General features: G+C 41.9%; 2 protein-coding genes across 2 annotated transcripts in view; one reads left to right on the top strand and one right to left on the bottom strand.

Moving 5' to 3' along the window:
• LOC146578961 (E3 SUMO-protein ligase ZBED1-like) overlaps positions 1-1,779 on the bottom strand; it is a 1,917-nt gene extending 138 nt beyond the window's left edge. The window contains exons 1-2 of the mRNA XM_085260405.1: positions 713-1,779; positions 1-548 (exon numbers count right to left, since the gene is read on the bottom strand). The exon at positions 1-548 is cut by the window's left edge and continues 138 nt beyond it. Coding sequence (XP_085116531.1) covers positions 1-548; positions 713-1,779 — 1,615 coding nt within the window. The remainder of the gene's footprint in view (positions 549-712) is intronic.
• Positions 1-19,307, top strand: part of LOC146578959 (uncharacterized) — a 37,397-nt gene extending 18,090 nt beyond the window's left edge. Inside the window, exons 11-25 of the mRNA XM_085259976.1 lie at positions 2,692-2,806; positions 2,899-3,032; positions 3,165-3,391; positions 3,495-3,609; positions 5,345-5,644; positions 6,265-6,491; positions 6,609-6,697; positions 6,784-6,884; positions 7,490-7,725; positions 7,856-7,944; positions 11,942-12,153; positions 14,838-15,829; positions 15,962-16,031; positions 18,295-18,469; positions 18,587-19,307. Of these exons, the coding sequence (XP_085116102.1) occupies positions 2,692-2,806; positions 2,899-3,032; positions 3,165-3,391; positions 3,495-3,609; positions 5,345-5,644; positions 6,265-6,491; positions 6,609-6,697; positions 6,784-6,884; positions 7,490-7,725; positions 7,856-7,944; positions 11,942-12,153; positions 14,838-15,829; positions 15,962-16,031; positions 18,295-18,469; positions 18,587-18,791 (3,287 nt within the window). The 3' untranslated portion in view covers positions 18,792-19,307. The remainder of the gene's footprint in view (positions 1-2,691; positions 2,807-2,898; positions 3,033-3,164; positions 3,392-3,494; positions 3,610-5,344; positions 5,645-6,264; positions 6,492-6,608; positions 6,698-6,783; positions 6,885-7,489; positions 7,726-7,855; positions 7,945-11,941; positions 12,154-14,837; positions 15,830-15,961; positions 16,032-18,294; positions 18,470-18,586) is intronic.
• The last annotated feature ends 275 nt before the right edge of the window (positions 19,308-19,582 follow it).

The following is a 19,582-nucleotide window of genomic DNA, read 5'->3' on the forward strand; positions in this document are numbered from 1 at the left end:
GCACTGTGGTTGTAGGGGTTGACAGGTACTTGCGTGCAATAGGTGCCAGCCTGGCATGTGCTCCTTCTCTCTTTAACCACCACTGTAGTGGACACTCTCCTATGTCAATTTTGGGCTCTGCTTTGTACAGATTCAGACAGCAGTCTATAGCATCTTCCTCTGTATCTGAATCAGGAGAACCCAGCAAGCAGATGGACATCTTGCTCTTCTTTGGTGAGGGTTCCTCTGTTGTCTGAACAGATGGTTGGTGTGCATCCGTCTCTGACATCAGAAGGTCATGTACTGATGCCCACACCTCTCTTCTTTCATCTTTGGAAAGGCATTTAAGATCTTTAAACCTGGGATCAAGGGCAGTAGCGATCTTCAGCCATGTGAGATTGCTGCTGTCCCTCCGCTGAGCTAGGTCTGTGGTAAAAATCTTCTTAAACCTCAAAACGTAGACTGGGTCATCATCTGAGGGCTCCATAATCCTGAACAAATGACACAAGGCTGGCAACACCATGGAACAAGAGACATACCGCTCTCCTCCCAGCAGTTCGGTAACATATCTGCAATAGAAAGATCAAGTCTGTATTTTTCTATTAATCACACAGAGACAAACATAAAAACTACATATGAAAATACACAGAGAGGTGGAGGTGGAGAACATACTTGAAAACAAAGCTAGAATGCAAAGATAGACACACAATCATGAGAAACAAAATGTATTTACCTGCAAGGTTCCAGTAGTTCCTCCAGCTTTTGCAGTCTGTCAAGCTCCTGGTCAGTCAACATAGTCACCTTGCTGTTTTGTTGAGTCAGGATGGTGGTCAGCCCAAATTTGTTTCTCTGGATCCGCTTGATCATCTCTAGGGTGGAGTTCCATCTTGTTGGAACGTCCTGAACAAGCGGTTCTGTTTGATGTCCATGTGCAGCTTGCTGTGCCTTTAATTCCTGAGCGTTTGCTGGACTATGCTTAAAATGTCCAACAATCTTGCGACATTTGGCCAGAGCCCTTTCAAATGCGCTGTCATTAAGAGAAACTGTGACCGTTCTTTGCAGAATGTGGGCCATGCAGGGCATGTGTTCAAATGGAAGTAGTCTGGCGGCTGCAACCATGTTACGAGCACTGTCGGTGCCAAGCGTGGTTACCTTGTCCTTGATTTTCCATTCGTTTGCAACATTCAGAAAATGGTCAGCACACGCCTCAGCATAGTGTCTCTCTTCAGTTTTACTCACTGTTAGTGCAAACGATTGCATAGTCCAGTCGTTATCAATAAAATGCGCCATGACCCCCAAGTAATTATCGTTGTTCACCGAAGTCCAGTGGTCTCCGGTGAGAGCGACATTCCTTACTTGCACAAGCTTGCTGGACTGCTGAGCCCTCTGGTCCCCATACAAAGTGTGCAGTCTCGACACAATGGTTCCTCTCGAGGGCAGATTGTAACACTCATCTCCTGATGCAGCACGAATGACTTCTCTCAGTCCATCATCTTCTACTATGCTAACTGGTCGGCAGTTTTTAGCTATCCAAACAACCAAGGAATTGGTTACCTTTTCTCTCACATTTTTTGTTATTCGTCCACAAGCACCATACTCCTGAAGCGTAGACTGGCGAGGTCCCGTAGAGGTGGATTCAGTTGGGTGTTTTGCTCTCAGGTGATACGCCAGTGATGAACTGCTTCTGTGGTACTTGAATTCAGCTTTGCAAATTGTGCATCTTACTCTCGTTTTGTCCAACAAGCCATCAGGCAACTTCTTAAAGAGAAACTTTCCACCCAAAAGTCCGTCCTCATCCATGCTTGCGTGTGTTAGCTAGTGTTAGCTAGATAGTAGCATGGTGTCACTTCTTCTTCTAATCATTTCTGTCAGGCCAAACGCCAGCATAGCACACTGTTGCCCCCTCCTCCAGAGGTGCTCATGAATTTAAAGGTCTTAGATTACAGGAAATTAATAAAAAAAACAAAATCAGCGTTAAATTTTTTTAATGCATTAAACATTTCACGTTGATCTAAACAATTAACGCGATAATTTTGACAGCACTAATATATATATATATATATGTATGTATATATATATATATATATATATATATATATATATATATATAGAGAGAGAGAGAGAGAGAGAGAGAGAGAGAGAGGTAGATATGGTGTAACAAATGCGTGTTACAAAGTTTATATGGTTTTCCATTGGGTCCTTTCTCGGGCCAGGTACTTTTTTTAGTACCTACTCAGCCAAAGCAATTCAGTCAATCTGAAAATGTAACGTCAACAGATTGCATTCCACCGATTGGCTAGTCAGTTTTGTCACTCGATGACTCATGAGAGCATGTCATTCACAAAAATCAAATCCTCAAAGCCTGTCTCCAAATCTGACAAAAAGCTATAGACCACACAGCAGGTCTACCATCGCCTCAAGTTTCTCCAGTGTGATGTTGTGCTTTTGTTGTATGCAAAATGGGACTTTTAGTAGTATTGCTGTAATGACCTTGCACACATAGGCAGTACTTGATTGTAATGAAAAACAATTTAACTGAGTTGGGTCGAGCCGAGAAGGTTGTAATGGAAAAGATACATTAGCTCATGTCCTCTTAAAGCACAAACAGTAGATAGTAGCAGCATGCTCCCTTTCGGTTATGTAAATGGTCAAGTTCTTGTTGAGCCGGGCAACACATAATTGTGACTAACATAAGAATTTATTTGTTCCTAGGGGTGGACGACAGTAGGAGCCTGGGATTTCAGGCACCGATAGAGGATGAAGAGTATGAATATTTAGAGCAGGAGGAAGGATACACGACAGAGCTGGATTATGTAACAACATCAAGGTTAAAAGACAAGTGCATAAATGTCTACTATGTACAAAAGTATATGTGTTATCTTTTGTATCCCAGCTCCCGTTTTTCCGTGTTTTCCTTAGGTTCTTGACTCAAACAGTTCCGTCTAAGAGGAGAAAAAAACATGGCAAACGTCGAATCAGCAAATCACAAAATTGCATAGATCTCAAAATCCGCATATTGGAAAACCCAAACATTGAAGTGCTTTCAAATACTGGTAAGTCTAAAGCAAACGTGATGTGAAATTTAAATGTTAAAAACAGAATGAAAACACCTCAGTACACATGAAACTCTGGAGCAGATGTGGAAGATTTCACTGTGATTGATTCAGTGTTCCTCTGTGTTCTAGTGTTTCGGATGTACCGGCTTCACAAGCTGAAGGTTCGTCGTGGTTTGAAGGAAGCTGACTTCCTGAAACTACTCAGGTCTACCTTCCCTCAGCTGGCTGGAGATGAACCTTTTGACCTTTTCTTATATTGCAACCTCAAGAAACTGAAACCTCTGCAAGTAGACTCTGTGACACCAGAGGAAATCATCAGAGTTTCTCGGGGATCTACCCTCTACATACGACTGCAGGTACTGTGCTGAGAAGATTTAACTGATCTCAACAGCGTTACCAAAGATTACAACACATTGACAACTTGATTTGAGAAGAAAATTCCGACCTTCTGTAAAACAGAAAGAAGATGCTGATGAAGATCATGAAGATCTTCCATCCACTGAGACAGACACCCATATAAATCTCAGAATCCGCATCCTGGAAAAGCGAAAGATTAATGTTTTGTCAAAACAAGGTAAGTCTAAAGCAAACATGATGTGAAATTTAGATGTTTCTGCTATAAAAATGCAGCACATGTAAGCCGTATATCACCTTGTTACCTACTAGGTAAGTTCTGAAGTGCTTTTCACCCTTTTACCTGCTCGGAGATCGGTCTATTAAACACAGGTGAAGCTGATGGTCTCCACCACACCTCTATACCAAAAACAGTCATTTGCACCTTGTAAATCACAATTGTTGATGCCAGTAATGCTCGAGAGCAGCTGAAACCCTGGTCAGGACCAATGTTCCCTCTAAGCTGAGTACTGCGTACAGAAAATCTAGGTTGCGCGCAAAAAAAAAATCTAACCTGAATTGAAATTAAAGTAAATATTTTAACAATTCTGTTTTTTGCAGTGTTAGTAAGTGACTGGCTGCTCCCGTATGGGGTTAGACCGATGCCACCTTATCCCATAGTCCAGCCAATAATGCGATTCACATTCGTATATACGCAGCTAATCAACATCGCTAACAGGCTATGACAGCGTCCTTATGTGTCGACACCGGTGTTTTAGCTAGCAAAGTGGCGTGACTGATGTGGCGTGAAGCCACGTTAGTGTATAACCATTGGAGATGTGAGCAGGACAGACAGAACAATTGACGGAATAAGTGTGGACTTTATACCAGTTTTTAAATTGTGTTGATAGGCCACGTAAAACCAGAGTTATGACAAAAATATCTGCAATGTTTGGTTTTCTTCCTGAATATTATCATTGTTTATATTTACTGCGGGAAGAAATGGTAAAAACTGCGTTTTATAAGGAAAACGCTCGAAAGCACTCTCCACCTGTGAGCAAAGACAAAACCAAAAAGCCCCCACCCTTTCCCATTCGTCGAAAAATGTACCATGTCGACCAATCAAAACATGATATGGCAATATGGCATTTAGTGGTTTAGGAATGGGGGGGCATCAAATTTGATGCAGAACAGCTGACTGTTCCGTAAATAGTTTGAAATGTTTTTTTAAAAAAATGCCTTAGTTGCATTTTTAGGTAAACAGTTGCAAAAAACTTTGTTTGCAAAACTCAGTAACTTTTTTGAAGAAGTAACTATATAATTAACTGCCCGACATCAACTGTATTTTGCAGACAGAGCGTTACAGGACTATCTCCCAGACCAGACTCATACCCATAATACAAGTCAGAGCTTGTATGTAAATGTAAATGCTATAATTTGATTATTTTAATAAACCATGTAACTTGGATGGATTCGATGCTGGCATGACCACAGTGCACACGTCTGATGTCGCTCACAATGGTCCAAGGGATCGCTCAGGGAGTTTGTGTGTTCGCTCAGACACATGAAAAATTAGAGGGAACATTGGTCAGGACACATATACCGTTTGTGCTGCCTCCCTGCACTCTACATGGACATCTTCATCTTTCTGCACTACTCCCTGGTCTAAGAATTGTAACATATTAATAAAGAAATATGTACTATAATACCAAGAATATTTTCATTATAAAACACAATGAAAACACCTCAGTACACATGAAACTCTGGAGCAGATGTGGAAGATTTCACTGTGATGATTGGAACATTAGGAGCCCATGTCACCACTGGTACCTCCAAACTGTGAAAGCAGATTCCAGATTCAATTGGAAAGTAGTATCAGACGAACATTTAGTGAAAGTACAACAGGAAAGTGATGATTTCTTTCTCCTAATACTGGAAAAATTGAACTGATCTCTCAGCGTTCCTCTGTGTTCTAGTGTTTCAGACGTGCCCGCTTCACAAGCTGAAGGTTCATCGTGGTTTGCAGGAAGCTGACTTCCTGAAACTACTCAGGTCTACCTTCCCTCAGCTGGCTGGAGATGAACCTTTTGACCTTTTTTTAAGGGCCAAGCACAACAAACTTAAACCTCTGAAAGGAGACTCTGTGACACCAGAGGAAATCATCAGAGTTTCTCGGGGATCTACCCTCTACATACAACAGTCACTGTGTCCAGAAGATTTAAGACTTAAGATCCGCATCCTTGAGGACCCTAAGATTGATAAGATCACAAATATAAGTAAGTTTAAAGCTTTTAACCTTCAAAGATCTTTGGAAGGATTTGATGCCGTTAACGTTTTCTACCTCTTATTAGCTCCTTAACTTGATTTAGAGGCTTTGCATGTCTCAAGAGTCCAACGTACTAGTCATCCAGCTCTCTGTGCAGGTTTGCTGAGTTACCCGTTTATTAGTTGATTCAGGAAAACATGTCTTCTAACTTGTCGATGACTGAAACTGCTCTGACTGTAGTCACACTACCCGCTGTCTTAAAAAACCTCGTAACATTATAAAAGATACCTCACACTCTGGCCACTCCCTGTTTGAACTGTTGCCCTCGGGCCGACGGTACAAAGCAATCAGCGTAAGGACAAACAGACTCAAACACAGCTTTTACCAAATCAGAAAAATATGTCTTGATGCTGCTACTAAAAAATGTCCATCACGCTACTCCTGAAGTGATCTATGCACTGACTGAGGCATGTGTGTGGGGATTGATTTTATTTTACAAATTTTATTTAAATTTTACATTTGTATGGATGATGCATTGATCAGAGATCAATTCTAATTTCGTTCTACCTGTGACAATGACAAAAAAGACATTCTGATTCTGACTTTGTGAGCTTCTCTGTTTTCTCTCAGTGTGTCAGAATCACCCGTCTCATGAGCTGAATGTTCCTCGTGGTCTTCAGGAGGCTGACTTCCTGGCTCTGCTGAGGTCCACTTTCCCTCAGCTGGCTGCTGGTGAACCTTTTACCATCTTAATTGGTCGCAACCACGATCTAATTCCTCCAAGAGTGGAGAGTATGACTGCAGAAGAGATCTGCAAGAACAGGACTAGGAATCCTGGTATTTACATCCGACTGAAGGTACTGCAAGAACCAATTTAACATCAGGGTGAAAACATTGTTTAAATGTAGAGCATGTTGTTCTGAATAAAAAATCAGATAAAAAAACGATTCTTTTACTTTTTGGTGGAAATTTAGGGTCCAGAGAAAAGGTCTCTACAGAGAGAAGATGCTACCGCTGCTGAACTTCCTCCACCCAGCCTGGATTCAACCACACTGACCACTGAGTGAGTCAAAGAAAAGAGTAAGCTGCTGCTGTTAGAGTTTGTTATTTATGTCAACAGTTCAATCCAATTTTGTTCTTTTCCCCCAGAGTTGAGTCTGAGAAACCTCAGATCAGTCAATCAGACACCCACGTGCATCTCAAGGTCCACATTGTGGAGGACCCTCAGATGGATACCATCTCGCCCAATCGTAAGTTCAAAGCCTTTTAATTTATCTGTCCAGTACAATATTCAGTTATCACCACTGTGATCACATGCTGAGCTGAAATAATAAAGAGTAGCCGAGCATAGCTCCTAGGGTGGTCAGGACACATTTGTGACTATGAGGTCCTTTGTAGAGCTCTGTAGGCATGCTGCTGGATGGTTTGGGAAGCTTGTGATGACCTGAGTTTGGACCAGTTTGTCAAAGCACTTCATGATTACTGGAGCACGAGCCACTACACAGCAGTCATTCAGAATGCTGATGGTGGTCATTTTTTGGTAGTGGTACCGTGATAGAGGATTTCAAGCAAGGCTGTCAGTGGTAAGGCTTAATGTTGGGGACATGGTCTCTTTGACTGACAGGTGGCTGTAGCTGCTTCCTGAACCTCAGCTGGACCTCTGGATTGTGTTTGTGCTCTTGGAGCCTTTTGGACCATTTTAATGCAAATATCTGATAAATATTGTAGTTGCTTTGCAGCTGATAACAGACTGTCTAAGACATCTGAGCTCTTGTTTTTTGAATGAAATTGTCAGGTTTTGGTGTGATGCTCCCTGTTAGCTGGCAACTTAGCACTCTTTCCTGTTTTATCCCAGTGTTTCAGAATTACCTGCCTCATGAGCTGCAGGTTCCTCGAGGTCTTCAGGAGGCTGACTTCCTAGCTCAGCTGAGGTCAACCTTCCCTCAGCTGGCTGCTGCTGAACCTCTGGAGCTCCTGATATCTAATGACGACAAGATACTAGAGCTTCTAAATATGGAGTCACTGACAACTGAGGAGATCAAAGAGGCTGTCCAGTCAACTGGGAGTGCTACCCTCTTTGTTCGATTGAAGGTACTGTGTCAGATTCAGCATTTCTGCCTTTGTAGATTTTTCTTTTGTCCTTCTTAATCCCTCCACATGGCATTGTCAGAAACCATTAATTACAAAACCCATACTAAATAAAAACTATAAAACTTTCCAGGCCTCAGAGGATGTTCAGGATGATGTGAATAAGCTTGATGGTGCTGAAGACTCTTCATCCTTTTCTGAACAAACCACACTGCACAGGAGGTAAGTGATTAATAAAAAACGGTAAAATTGGAGAATGAAAACACAGTTTCATAGCATTTATTATGTTGCATTTTGGAAATGGACAGTGACAAATGGACTGATTCCTATATAGCGCTTTTCTTCTCTCCTGGAGTACTCAAAGCGCTGTTTACAACATTCCTCATTCACCCACTCACACAAGGACTTCTAACCTCAAGTACAATCTAACCAACATTCACACTCCAGTTGACGCATCGGAGGGCAACTTGGGGTTAGTATCTTTCCCAAGGATATTTGGCATACAGACTGGGGAAGCAAAGGTTCGAACCACCAACCTTCCAATCAGTAGCTGATCTGCTCTACCACCACAGCCCCACCTTTCCCCACCCTGCCCTGCCCCGAAGATGGTAGTTTGACCCATCTTCAATCTTATGGGTTAGAAACCGTTTTGAAGATGAAGATGAAAGAAGTTACATCTTGGAGAAAGAATGAAGAGGGCTGCATTGGTGTGGCCAAAAAACATATTCTGCAATGTTCTCCCTTGAGACATTGCTGTAGAAAACCGGCTTACCTCTGGTCTCAAAGGTGTTCAGAAACAGTAAAGATCAAAAAACACAATAAGCTTTCTCCTGGTTGCACTCCTACCTGGTGTGCTGTCTTCTGGCTTTAATATTTTGAGCTGTTTGATATTTCCTGTTGTAGGGGTAGACTAGGGCTGCCAAAACTATTATTTTGATAGTCGACTAGCAACCGATTATTTTTGCAATTAGTCGACTAATCAAATCGTGCATCTATTGGATGTATACCGTACAGCTTATTGCATCAGCATGTGTCTGCTCTTATATAACTATCATTAGCTTACAGTAGAGCTGGGCGATATAAGATTTTTTCATATCACGATATGTTTTTTTCATTTCAGGCGATAACGATATCTATCACGATATCAGCCAAATAACTATATTTGTAAGATTTAAATGTGCCGTTGCTCACAAGTAAAATGTGAAATAATCAGCAGCTTGTTTTTATTTAAATATTTATTTCCCATAATAAGTTCATCCATTAAGCGGACGCGAATGGATGGATGAAGTTCAACAGGGTAGATGTCTGACAAAAGCCGAATGACGAATTAGCGCTTCCAGTCAGAGACTGAGGCTACGTCCACACGTACACGGGTATTTTTGAAAACGGAGATTTTCCGTTTTCGTTTTAAAAAATAATCCCGTCCACACATAAAGGCAGAAATGAAGGTAAACGCTGCTATGAACATGCCAAAGCAGCAGGTGGAGCTAGATTCCTAACCGTGCAGAAATGTTGGCCAATCAGAAGTCTAGAAGCCTCGGTGGGAAAAGTAAACAAAGCTGGGGCATAGAAGCAGAACCGAGTCGTATGTGTGGAGGGACAGTAACTGTGTGTATATGTAAGCATTTAAACACTGCAGAGAGTAGAATTAACAGTAACAGTATTGTAGAAATTCATTTCACCGAAACAATAACGTGGCGCACAGTGTGACGCATGCACCAGTTTATTGTATTTCCAGACTTGCTTTCGGCACATTTACAGTGCACGCTACTCTATTTTTTGTCAGACTTGAAATAGCCGAAATACCTTCACACTACAGAACTTCTATGGCTCTTCCGTTCGACAATCTCTCCGGCATTGGAACCAGCATCTGTTTTCTCTTCGGTAACCTTCGGTCACGCTTGGTTGATTTTTCTAGTCGGCACACTCATTTCCTCCATTACCCGGGCGGTACGGTCGCTGGCTGCTTCCCAAACAAATACACATGTGCGGCTTGGCACTTGTGCTGTACGTAACAAGTCACGCAACATGACGCTGCGGCTGTGATTGGTTCGGCTCTGCGCTACTTAATTTGGATTGGCTGACCTTTTTTTTTTTTTTTTTAAGAGGACAAGAGTGGCGAGGTCTATCGCGATAGTTTAATTTCTCTATCGAGTAAAAGTTATATCGCGATACATATCGTTATCGTTCTATCGCCCAGCGCTAGCTTACAGCTTGAAGTGTTTAAGGTATGTGCTAACTTAAAATAAAGACAAGATGATAGTTTATTAAACCTTTAATGAAATTTGCAGATTGTCTCAGTGGAGTTTAATAAACTCAGCCGTCTGCTTCTCGCTCCCTAAAATTTAACAGGACATTGGAGTAAATTCTCGACCATCTCACACTTCTGTTTAATCAGTTTTCTATTTGACGTTTATTCAGCTGTGTGAAGACTATAACTTTAATCTCAACCAAACTGATTTACTCAGGAACAAATAAAAAACACTGAAAAAATCCAAACAATGACATTTTTAAGTTATCTAAGTGACTTATATATGTTTAACCTGAGTAGCAAAAGACCGCGGGGGAGTCGAAAATGATGTGCCGGGGGTTGACTGTTCTCGCTGGCTCTAGTGAGTCTTGACCTCCTGGTCAGCTATCGAGCTGGTGCGTAACAGGTGTCTCCGAAAACGTCGGAGCACTTTTGCAAATATGTGATGTCTTGGTAAATTGAGCAGATATTTGAAGCTTACACAGCTACATTCTCGCCTGAAAATATCTTAAAAGTTTGTTACTCTTACACTCTTTCTGGGTTGTCTGTGAAGGTTCTCAGTCATCCAGGTCATCGTAGTCAAAGGAGCTTGTAAAGAAAAGCGTCTGGACTTCTTTAAGTTGCTTGAAGACGTTTCACCTCTCATCCGAGAAGCTTCTTCAGTTCTAAGGTCAAATGGTGGCGAGTCCCAGATTTTCAGGGTTGCAAAATAAACCTTTAAGATATTTTTAGGCGAGAATGTAGTTTTGCGACCCAGAAAGAGTAATATTAAAACTAAGTAGCTGCTGCCGTTGTTGGAAACTGGGCCGCGCTATGAATTCTGGGATAGGTTGGGCCACGAAGGATACACCCGACCCATCAATCAAATCTAGGGAAAAAGAGGGTGGATTTTTTTGGCCATATTTCGAGGAGTCTTCGAATTTGGACACCCTTCGTCGCGTTAAACGACTTACCTACTACTTACTTCTGCGTCTTTCAGAATCTTACAAAACTTCCAACGACGTGTCGACTTTTAAATTACTTGTCGATGATTTTTATAGTCAACATAAGCGTGACTCCTCAGCAGTGGTGATCTGCAACTTAAAGTGATGTACAGAATGAAAAATGAACTATCTGGAAGTTGTTGTTCACTCATATCATATCAAACCTTGAAATACAGGCTTCCTTAAAAAGATTGATTAAATGATTGATTGAAAACTTTGAGCAGCTCCAGTGCTGGATGGCAGATGTTATGTTAGCAGAGTTTTGCTGCTATTGTTTCTTTTCATTGCTATTGAATGCAACCTGATCTTTGCCCAGAGAGTAATGAAACATTATGATTACCGCTCCATTTATCAGGTATGGCATCACTGGCAAGATGTGGCGTCATCACTTCTTTTCCTCTTATACTAGACTATGGGTATATGGATGATAGGTAGCTGTTTAAGATACAAAGGTGTATTATAAGACATGATGGTCTGAACACTGCTGATTAGCATGCTAGCTGGCATGCTAATCAGCAGTGGATGTAAAATGTAGACATGTTTAATATTTCTATTTTTAACATTCTGTTGATATTATTGATTATATTATAAGTTAATTTTTGCGTGTTTTGATCTTAAAGTATGTATTGACAATTGTCAATTGTTTTCAAGCTAATTTGCGAATCTGATTTGAGAAAGGCAGTCAGGTTTGCCAAACTGCACAGCTGCTAATGATAACCTTTATGCAGGAAGCATTAGTTATTCCATTTATTCTTAAATGGAAACAGAGATGCTGGATTGCTAACCCACTATTAAAACTCCTGTTTCTAAACGAGATGCTGAATGTGAACCAAGATTGTTCCAGATTACATTGACTTTTATTCAACACTGACTACCAATTTAGCTACTGAAGAATCATTTCATGGAAATGTGTGTTTAAATGTTCAGTCTATTCTGTCTTGGAGGAAAACATTTTCATGAGTGTCGTGGATCTTTTTTCTCACAGTAATGAAAGGAAACCCTTGGATGAAGACCTGAAGGATATCATCCTCAGAGCTTTGCCATTAATTTCTGAAGACACTCAACAGTCATTGATTCATAAGCTGTTAAGTGATGGAGTGGAGTCTACCCAGGACCTAAAATTTGTCATTGAAGATGATATTGCTGACTTGCTGCCTCCCCTTCAATTACAGACACTCCTGGAAGCATTTAAAAATGGTAATGTTGACGTAAATACACTATTTTTTCTATACAATGTTATAGTAGTATATCTGATCATTTCTAACAGCCTTTTTCTTAAAATATATATTCCCTGAACACTAAATCCGTCAGTACAGCGAAATGGTAAAATTGTACTGAAAGTTTTTAAAACTGTTTTTTACTTCTGTTAACTTATTTTGTCATTCTAACACTGCTGGTTTCCCCACTGAGTGCTACAGCCAAGTGTCTGTGTTTTTTACCAAAACCTTTTAATATGATGCAGCTCTTGATCCATCCATTATGTGATGTTTATCTGGGTTCACATCAGGGGCAGCAGTCTGAACCGGACCTGCATGAATGGGTCTTTAGTAGTGCTTAGACATTTATCTAACAAGCAAACGATCCTTGATTCAATCCCAGAAAGAGACACAAATCCCTTGGGAGCTCCAGGAATAGAATCAGGATGAAAAATCTGCCAAATAAAACATCAACTACCTGTGTGGTGACCCTCTGTGGCTGAGGGAGCTTTTCACAGCGACTGCCAGCGACTTCCAGAGACTACTGGCAACCACCCTGTTGACTGTTAGATAGATGTCTAGGTTTTTCTGACCAAGGCCTTAGAGATATAATGAGTAACTTGGCTATTCAGAGGGGTATCTATCTGGATGGAGGCGCTACTCCGTTAAAAAAAAAAAACAGTTAAGGGGGATTCATTATGTCTATGGAGCCTCAGATCCTAGGGAAAATCAGAACCTTCTGGTGAGATTTTTGCTAGTATTTGTAAGATAAGAGATAAGATAGAACTTTATTAATCCCTCGGGTGGGTTCCTCTGGGAAATTCGATTTCCAAGAAAGCACAGCACCGACAGAAGTTACAGAGTTATACACACACACATATATATAAATACAGAGACAATATAAATAAAATATACGAAGGGGATAAATAGAATAAATAGGAATAAAAATAAAAATACAAGTGAATTGCACATTTCAAGTATTGAGTCTATTGCACCGTTGACTATTTACAAAAGTATTGCACAAAAGGTATTGCACAGTGAGGTGAAGAGGCACTACAGCTTAGTTGTTCCCTCCTTTGTCCTCCTGTTTCCCCTCCCTCTCCCCTCCAGAGAGGAGTTAAACAGTTTGATGGCGTGTGGGACAAAGGAGTTTTTAAGTCTGTTAGTTCTTGTCTTGGGGAGAAACAACCTGTCACTGAACAGACTCTTCTGATTGTTTATGGCCGTGTGCAGAGGATGCCTGGCATTGTCCATAATGTCCATCAGTTTCTTTAATGTCCTTTTCTCTGCCACTGTCACCAGAGTGTCCAGCTTCATGCCGACCACAGAGCTAGCCCTCCTGATCAGTTTCTCCAGCCTGGATGAGTCCTTCTTTGCTGTGCTGCTCTCCCAGCACACCACAGCATAGAAAAGTACTCCAGCAACCACTGACTGGTAAAACATCCTCAGGAGCTTCCTGCAGATGTTAAAAGACCTCAGCCTCCTGAGGAAGTACAGTCGGCTTTGGGCTTTTTTATACAGGTACTCTGTGTTGCATGACCAGTCCAGTTTATTGTCCACCCACAGCCCGAGGTACTTGTACTTGTTGACCACCTCCACCTCCTCCCCCTCTATCTGAACCGGCAGTGGACCTGCTCTAGACCTCCCGAAGTCCACAACCAGTTCCTTAGTCTTTGAGGTGTTGAGTTGCAGGTGGTTTGTGTGACTCCATGCGACAAAGTTCCTCACCAGACTTCTGTACTCCTCTTCCTGATCATCCCAGATACACCCCATGATGGCTGTGTCGTCTGCAAACTTCTGAATATGGCATAATTCAGAGTTGTAGCAGAAGTCAGAGGTGTACAGGGTGAAGAGAAGAGGGGACAGCACAGTTCCCTGTGGTGCTCCTGTGCTGCTGACCACTGTGTCAGACGTGATGTCCTTCAGCCTGACGTACTGTGGTCTGTCGGTGAGGTAGTCGGAGATCCAAGCCACCAGGCAGGGGTCCACCTCCATCCTGTTCAGTTTTTCTTGAAGCATACAGGGCCGGATGGTATTAAAGGCACTGGAAAAGTCAAGAAACAGGATCCTGACCGTGCCTTTTCCCCCATCCAGGTGTGAGTGGGCTCTGTGTAGGAGGTACAGGATGGCATCCTCCACTCCGACACCCGCCTTGTATGCAAACTGTAGTGGGTCCTGGGCATGTTGTACCTGTGGTCGGAGGAGGTTGAGGAAGAGCCGCTCTAGAGTCTTCATAAGATGTGACGTCAGTGCCACCGGTCGGAAGTCATTCAGCTCATTGGGCCGGTTCTTTTTGTATTCTCATGTTCCTGGTTTGGTTGTTGATAAAAGGCTAGTGGGGTATTGTCTTCATTCTGGACACCAAAGTTTGTGAATATGATAACTTGGAAACAGGGTGACATAGGCGCATCTACTAAAAATCCTGGATTAGTTCAATTTCCAGTTAAATTGAACTCACCGTTAGAGGTCAAGTTTTCTGAAAACCTTAAGAATCCATAACTCAAGAACAAGGAGATGTAGGGTTTAGAAAATTATACCATAGGAGGAGGATACTGGGAGGCTCAGGGGTCGGACTGACGGTCGGCAGTATTTAAAAATATATATATATTATTAACTTATTTTAAGCTCACCCTTGTATAAGAGACAATTGAGCTCACTGTGTGTTTTTTTCCTTTTCCTTTTCAGAGACAGACCTGGTTACTTTGGACCTGCCAGTGATTCCTTCCTCTAGCTCACTGCTCAGCAGTCCTGCAGCGTCACCTTGCTCCACTTCATCTGGTGTACTCCCACTCTCAAATCAAGAACATGACAACTCAGAAAGCTGCGGGCAAACCACCCTTTTCAGAAAACATTGGGCAGAGACGTTCCAGGTGCCCTGGGACCTCATGCCAATGGAAATTCAAGCAGCGGTTGCTGAGGGCAAGAGACCATCCCCTGCAGCAAGGAGACAGATGGTTAGAATTTTAGCAGATGAGATGAGGAAACACGAGCTAAACCCAACACGTGCTCAGTGTGTAACCATCTGCCGAAACATTGTCCGTAAGTACCCTCAGAGCTTTGCTGATCTGTGTGACAACGGTCAGCTGCTGGAAGAGGATTACATCTCGCTTGTGATTCAAATCAAAAACCGAATTGATAACCTGAAACGGACCAGCAACTTTCGCCACAGCCGTTTGTCTGGAATGAAAAGAGGATCCACCAACAATTATGGCTGCGCCAGATTTGAGCCTGGCCTGCTGCCGGAGGAGACAAATGAAACAGTGGAGCGAAAACGCCAGCGACTGGAAGAAATTTACCATCAGGATGGCTCAAGCATGGTAGAAAAAGACGAAGTAAAAGAACTCATGAAAGTAACCTTCTACCTGCAGCGCCGCCAAATAAATGCACTCCCAGTACCGGCTATTAGAGATTTAAGGGGCCGATGGCCTTATCTTTTCACACACAATGGACTTTATACTCATTTCGAGCTGCTCACTGATATCAAAGTGCTTCGCACTCTTGAGGTTGCAATGGAGGAGTGTGGACCAACCATCCTGGAGGTCTTCAGCAAGTCCACTAATCCAGATATCCAATCCATCCTCTCAGTGGGTCCAAAACTTGAACTATCCTTCTGCATCCTGCAACTTCTGATGGCTCACTTCTCCGAACCCCTCGGAGGACTGATTCTTTTTGCAAATGTGAGTTATTTTAGGGGTTTTGATTTCTTCAAAGGTGACACCTGTATCTGTTGTCTCTGTTATTGGGGAAGACAGCAGTTTTATTTGTTTCATGTTTTTGTTAATTAATTTAGTCATAACTCTGTGTCCTAGGCAAATGCCACAGCAGCTGAATTACAGACGACACTCCAACTACCTGCAACTCCTCGACTGATACTCCTCGGTATGACATACATATTTATTTTTTGTTGTTATGATTAGGGATGGGTATCGTTTAGGTTTTATCCGATACCGGTGCCAAATCGGTACTTTTGAAACAGTGCCGGTGCTCAAACGGTGCTCAAACCGGTGCTTAAAGAATGGAGAACACAAACTTTGTCCAAAAACCTCTCATGTTCAGCTGGTTTTTTGTAAAAAGATAACAATGTTAGCCTTTTCTGCAGCTATGGGGCATATATGGTATCACTCTTGGCTGGAAGCAGTGCTTAAACAATGGAAAAAACACAAACTTTGTCCAAAAACCTCTCATGTTTAACTGTTTTCCACTTTTTCTTTGGTCATTTTAGCCTTTTTGGCCAGGGTGAAGGGAGTATCTGCCATCAAACAAGAGGACAGCTGCATGTAGCTATGATGATGTTTGCTAGTTCACCTTACATGCATTAATGTAATAACGTGGTTAGCCTACTCAACGTAAATTACACACGAACAACATTAAACTACTCACGCAGAGAAGAACGGCTGCTGCTGCCATCATCATCCTCATCATTTCTGCTACACTGGCAGGGCTAGGGGCCAGGACTCTCCTCTTCGTGTTTTTGGGGGATGTTGCATAACAGGCAACCCACCCGCAGTAGATGCGCTCGGTGTGAGGTCTCGCAGCAAGCTATCAAATACGGCGCATTTCTCGGCTTTTAAAAAAACCGCTATGCGTCGCCTGGTGTTTCATCGGATTTGAGGTGTTATCTCCTTTGACAGCATCACAGTATCAGCTTAAAGCACTTGTTGCAGGCTGCTGAGTTTGCATATTTTGCTGTGAAGTACAGCCAGACTTTTGACCGCTTCGCCTTGGACATTTTTAATCTGTAGCTCTGCTCTAACTGAACGTACGTACCTGGGCCCGCCTACTATCCTCGGAAACGTAAAATGATTGGCTAGAAGTGTATCACAGCTCAGGAAAAAAAAAGCACCGAAATAAAGCACCGAAATAAAGCACCGAAATGTGCGCTGCTTTTCGGTCTGGTTACTACAGTTTATGTCAGAACCGGACACCGGTGCACATCCCTAGTTATGATTGCAAAAGCCAACAGCGTTAAGCATTAAGTGCTTCTTGAGAAGAAAAATAGCCTCACTATAATTTCATAACTCATGACTTATAATGTCATAACAAAGATTTATCTTATTACCCAAGAATCCTGTTACAACAGTGAACGTTCACCCGTTGCCAAATGCTAAAAGTCACAAGAAATTTAGTTCAACTTAAACCGAGATGAGTTAATGAGCCTTCAGTCGACCTAGAGGAGGTCAAATTTTAATTACCGGTTGCCTTTCCCCCCCCCCCATATTTTTCACCCTGTTTCACTGTTGGCTTCTTTCACTTGCCTTGTCTCTTTTGCACATTTTCCATGCAAACTGCAGTAATCGTCATCCAGTTAGGAAGTCACCAACAGGTCTCCAGAGACTGAAGCTTAAAACAAAAGGCAGAGTCATGCTGACGTTTTTTGGCACCTTCACAGATTGCAGGTTGTTCCTGATCTTGAATTAGAAAATGTTACCCTCACCTGTTTGTCTGCTGTAAAGCATAAATGTGGCACAACTCACATTCAATATGATGATCACTGGAAGACACCAGCTCATAATTTTCTCCATAGCTCCTCTGATATTGGAGGACTCTGTCTGGGCAGTAGAAGTTTTAGCACCTTCAAGTGGTGAAGATTCTCCATTTCCATTTTCTATTTTATTATGATGAAAAAAACACAGGAGACTTTGTATAACTTGCAAATCAAAAAATTGTCAAAGTCAATAAATTAGAAGAAAATCATGTCTTAAAAAACAGCTTCTGCAACAAGCTACTCTTCAGCACCCCAAAGAAAACAAACACAACACAAAAACAAAGCTTATCTAGCTTGCTTTTGCAAGTTGTATGCCCAAAGTTCCCTGTAAATATATGTTCAGTCAACATGAACAATGTTTTATATATTGCCGAGTCATATACACTACACAATCATCGGCATATTAAAATTTTATTTTATGGGCGCGACTCCGGAAGCTGAAGTCACGCTGTGTGACTGGAAAATCTACAGCTTTATTTTCATGCCTAACTGCGAAATTCTGGTCAGATACAGATGTTAAATGTTCTTGACAGGGTATGAGTGATGTACTTGATGGTTCTGTGTGTTTATTAACACATTTGCACTGAAGAAGTATATTGAATAAATAAGCTCATTACCATTTCAGTACTAATGGTGGGATTTTATTTGGATTTTAAGCCGAATCACCGGAAAGCTCCATTCGCCGCTGGATGATCAGTCTTGAGGGGCACATCATTTGCGAGGGCATCCAGCCGACTTTTCTGTCCGGCCTCGCTGCTGTCTTTTCTACTTACTACATCTTCAATCTTCAGTATCAAGACGATGCTGCATGCACACTGGAATTCATTCAAAGGTTAGATGAGTACATTTTCCAGCTGTTAATTTGTGATGTGAGGTCTTTGTGCTAAAAGGCTTGCAAGAACCCGTTCCTGTGTCACTTTGGATCTGACCACACATTTGTTTTTTCCAGGCGATTGATTGGGATAAATCCCGACACAGGCACCAAAGTTCCACAAGGCAAATTCCCGTCAAAGGAGACTGGGAAGTTCACACAGGAAAAGACTTCGCCAGTCAACCCCCAAGTTTTAAAACTGTTAAAGAAACTAATGGATGTGAACCCAGCTGTTTACACCCACACAACCATGTTTCCATCACTTCAGGGGACATCAAACTGACATTCATGTTTGTTTTCGTGGAGAAATCCGAATTTCTGGGGTCTGAAGAACCTCTTGGAGCAACGGCCGACACTTTGGAGCTTGCAGTGTAGTGGCTGGATATCCAGACCAGAACTTTGGGTCCCATGCACTGGTCATAGTCTACATTGTCGGTTTTAAAGAGGTATGATGTCATCAGATTGTTTTGAGAGTGCACTTTGACTAGTGCATTTGTCTTTCATTCTTCATTCGGACTTGCTGCATGCACCAAGTACCAGAAAAGTTTCTGGTGCCACAGATTCTGCAGACTGTTTATACAGATCACCCTTTGCCTTGCTTAAGACTTTGAAATGTGCAAATTCAAAGTGTGAAAGAAACAAGGAACAAATACAACTTTATGCTGTTTTCTTTGTTCGGGTTGACTTATGTTCCCCAATGCAAGCTGCTGTTTTCTAGCAGAAACTCTGAAGTACTATATTTTGTTTACTGTACACCTTTTTTTAAATTACTGTAATTAAAGTTACATTTCTGGGGTAAGATTTGGGCATTGTTTTACATTTCCTGTTTATCTTAGTTCATTGTTTACACACTGACTGCATAAAGGGCAGTGGCGTGTCTAGAAAATTTTTGTTGGGGGGGCCAGGTAGGGGCACAGATTTGGAGAAGGGTGGCAGATGTAATTGGCAGATAATGTTAAAAACAATTCTACCAACCGTTAACCATAATTCAATAACCCTATAAACCTAATAACCGAATGAACTTTTAACTCTTATTAGAATGAGATTTTAACCACTACGGTGCAAAGTTTTTAG

Source organism: Mchenga conophoros, linkage group LG3, assembly GCF_057382185.1.
Source record: "Mchenga conophoros isolate Kocher_MC1m ecotype Shallow Benthic linkage group LG3, M_conophoros_male_GT1.1, whole genome shotgun sequence".
Classification (NCBI taxonomy): domain Eukaryota; kingdom Metazoa; phylum Chordata; class Actinopteri; order Cichliformes; family Cichlidae; genus Mchenga; species Mchenga conophoros.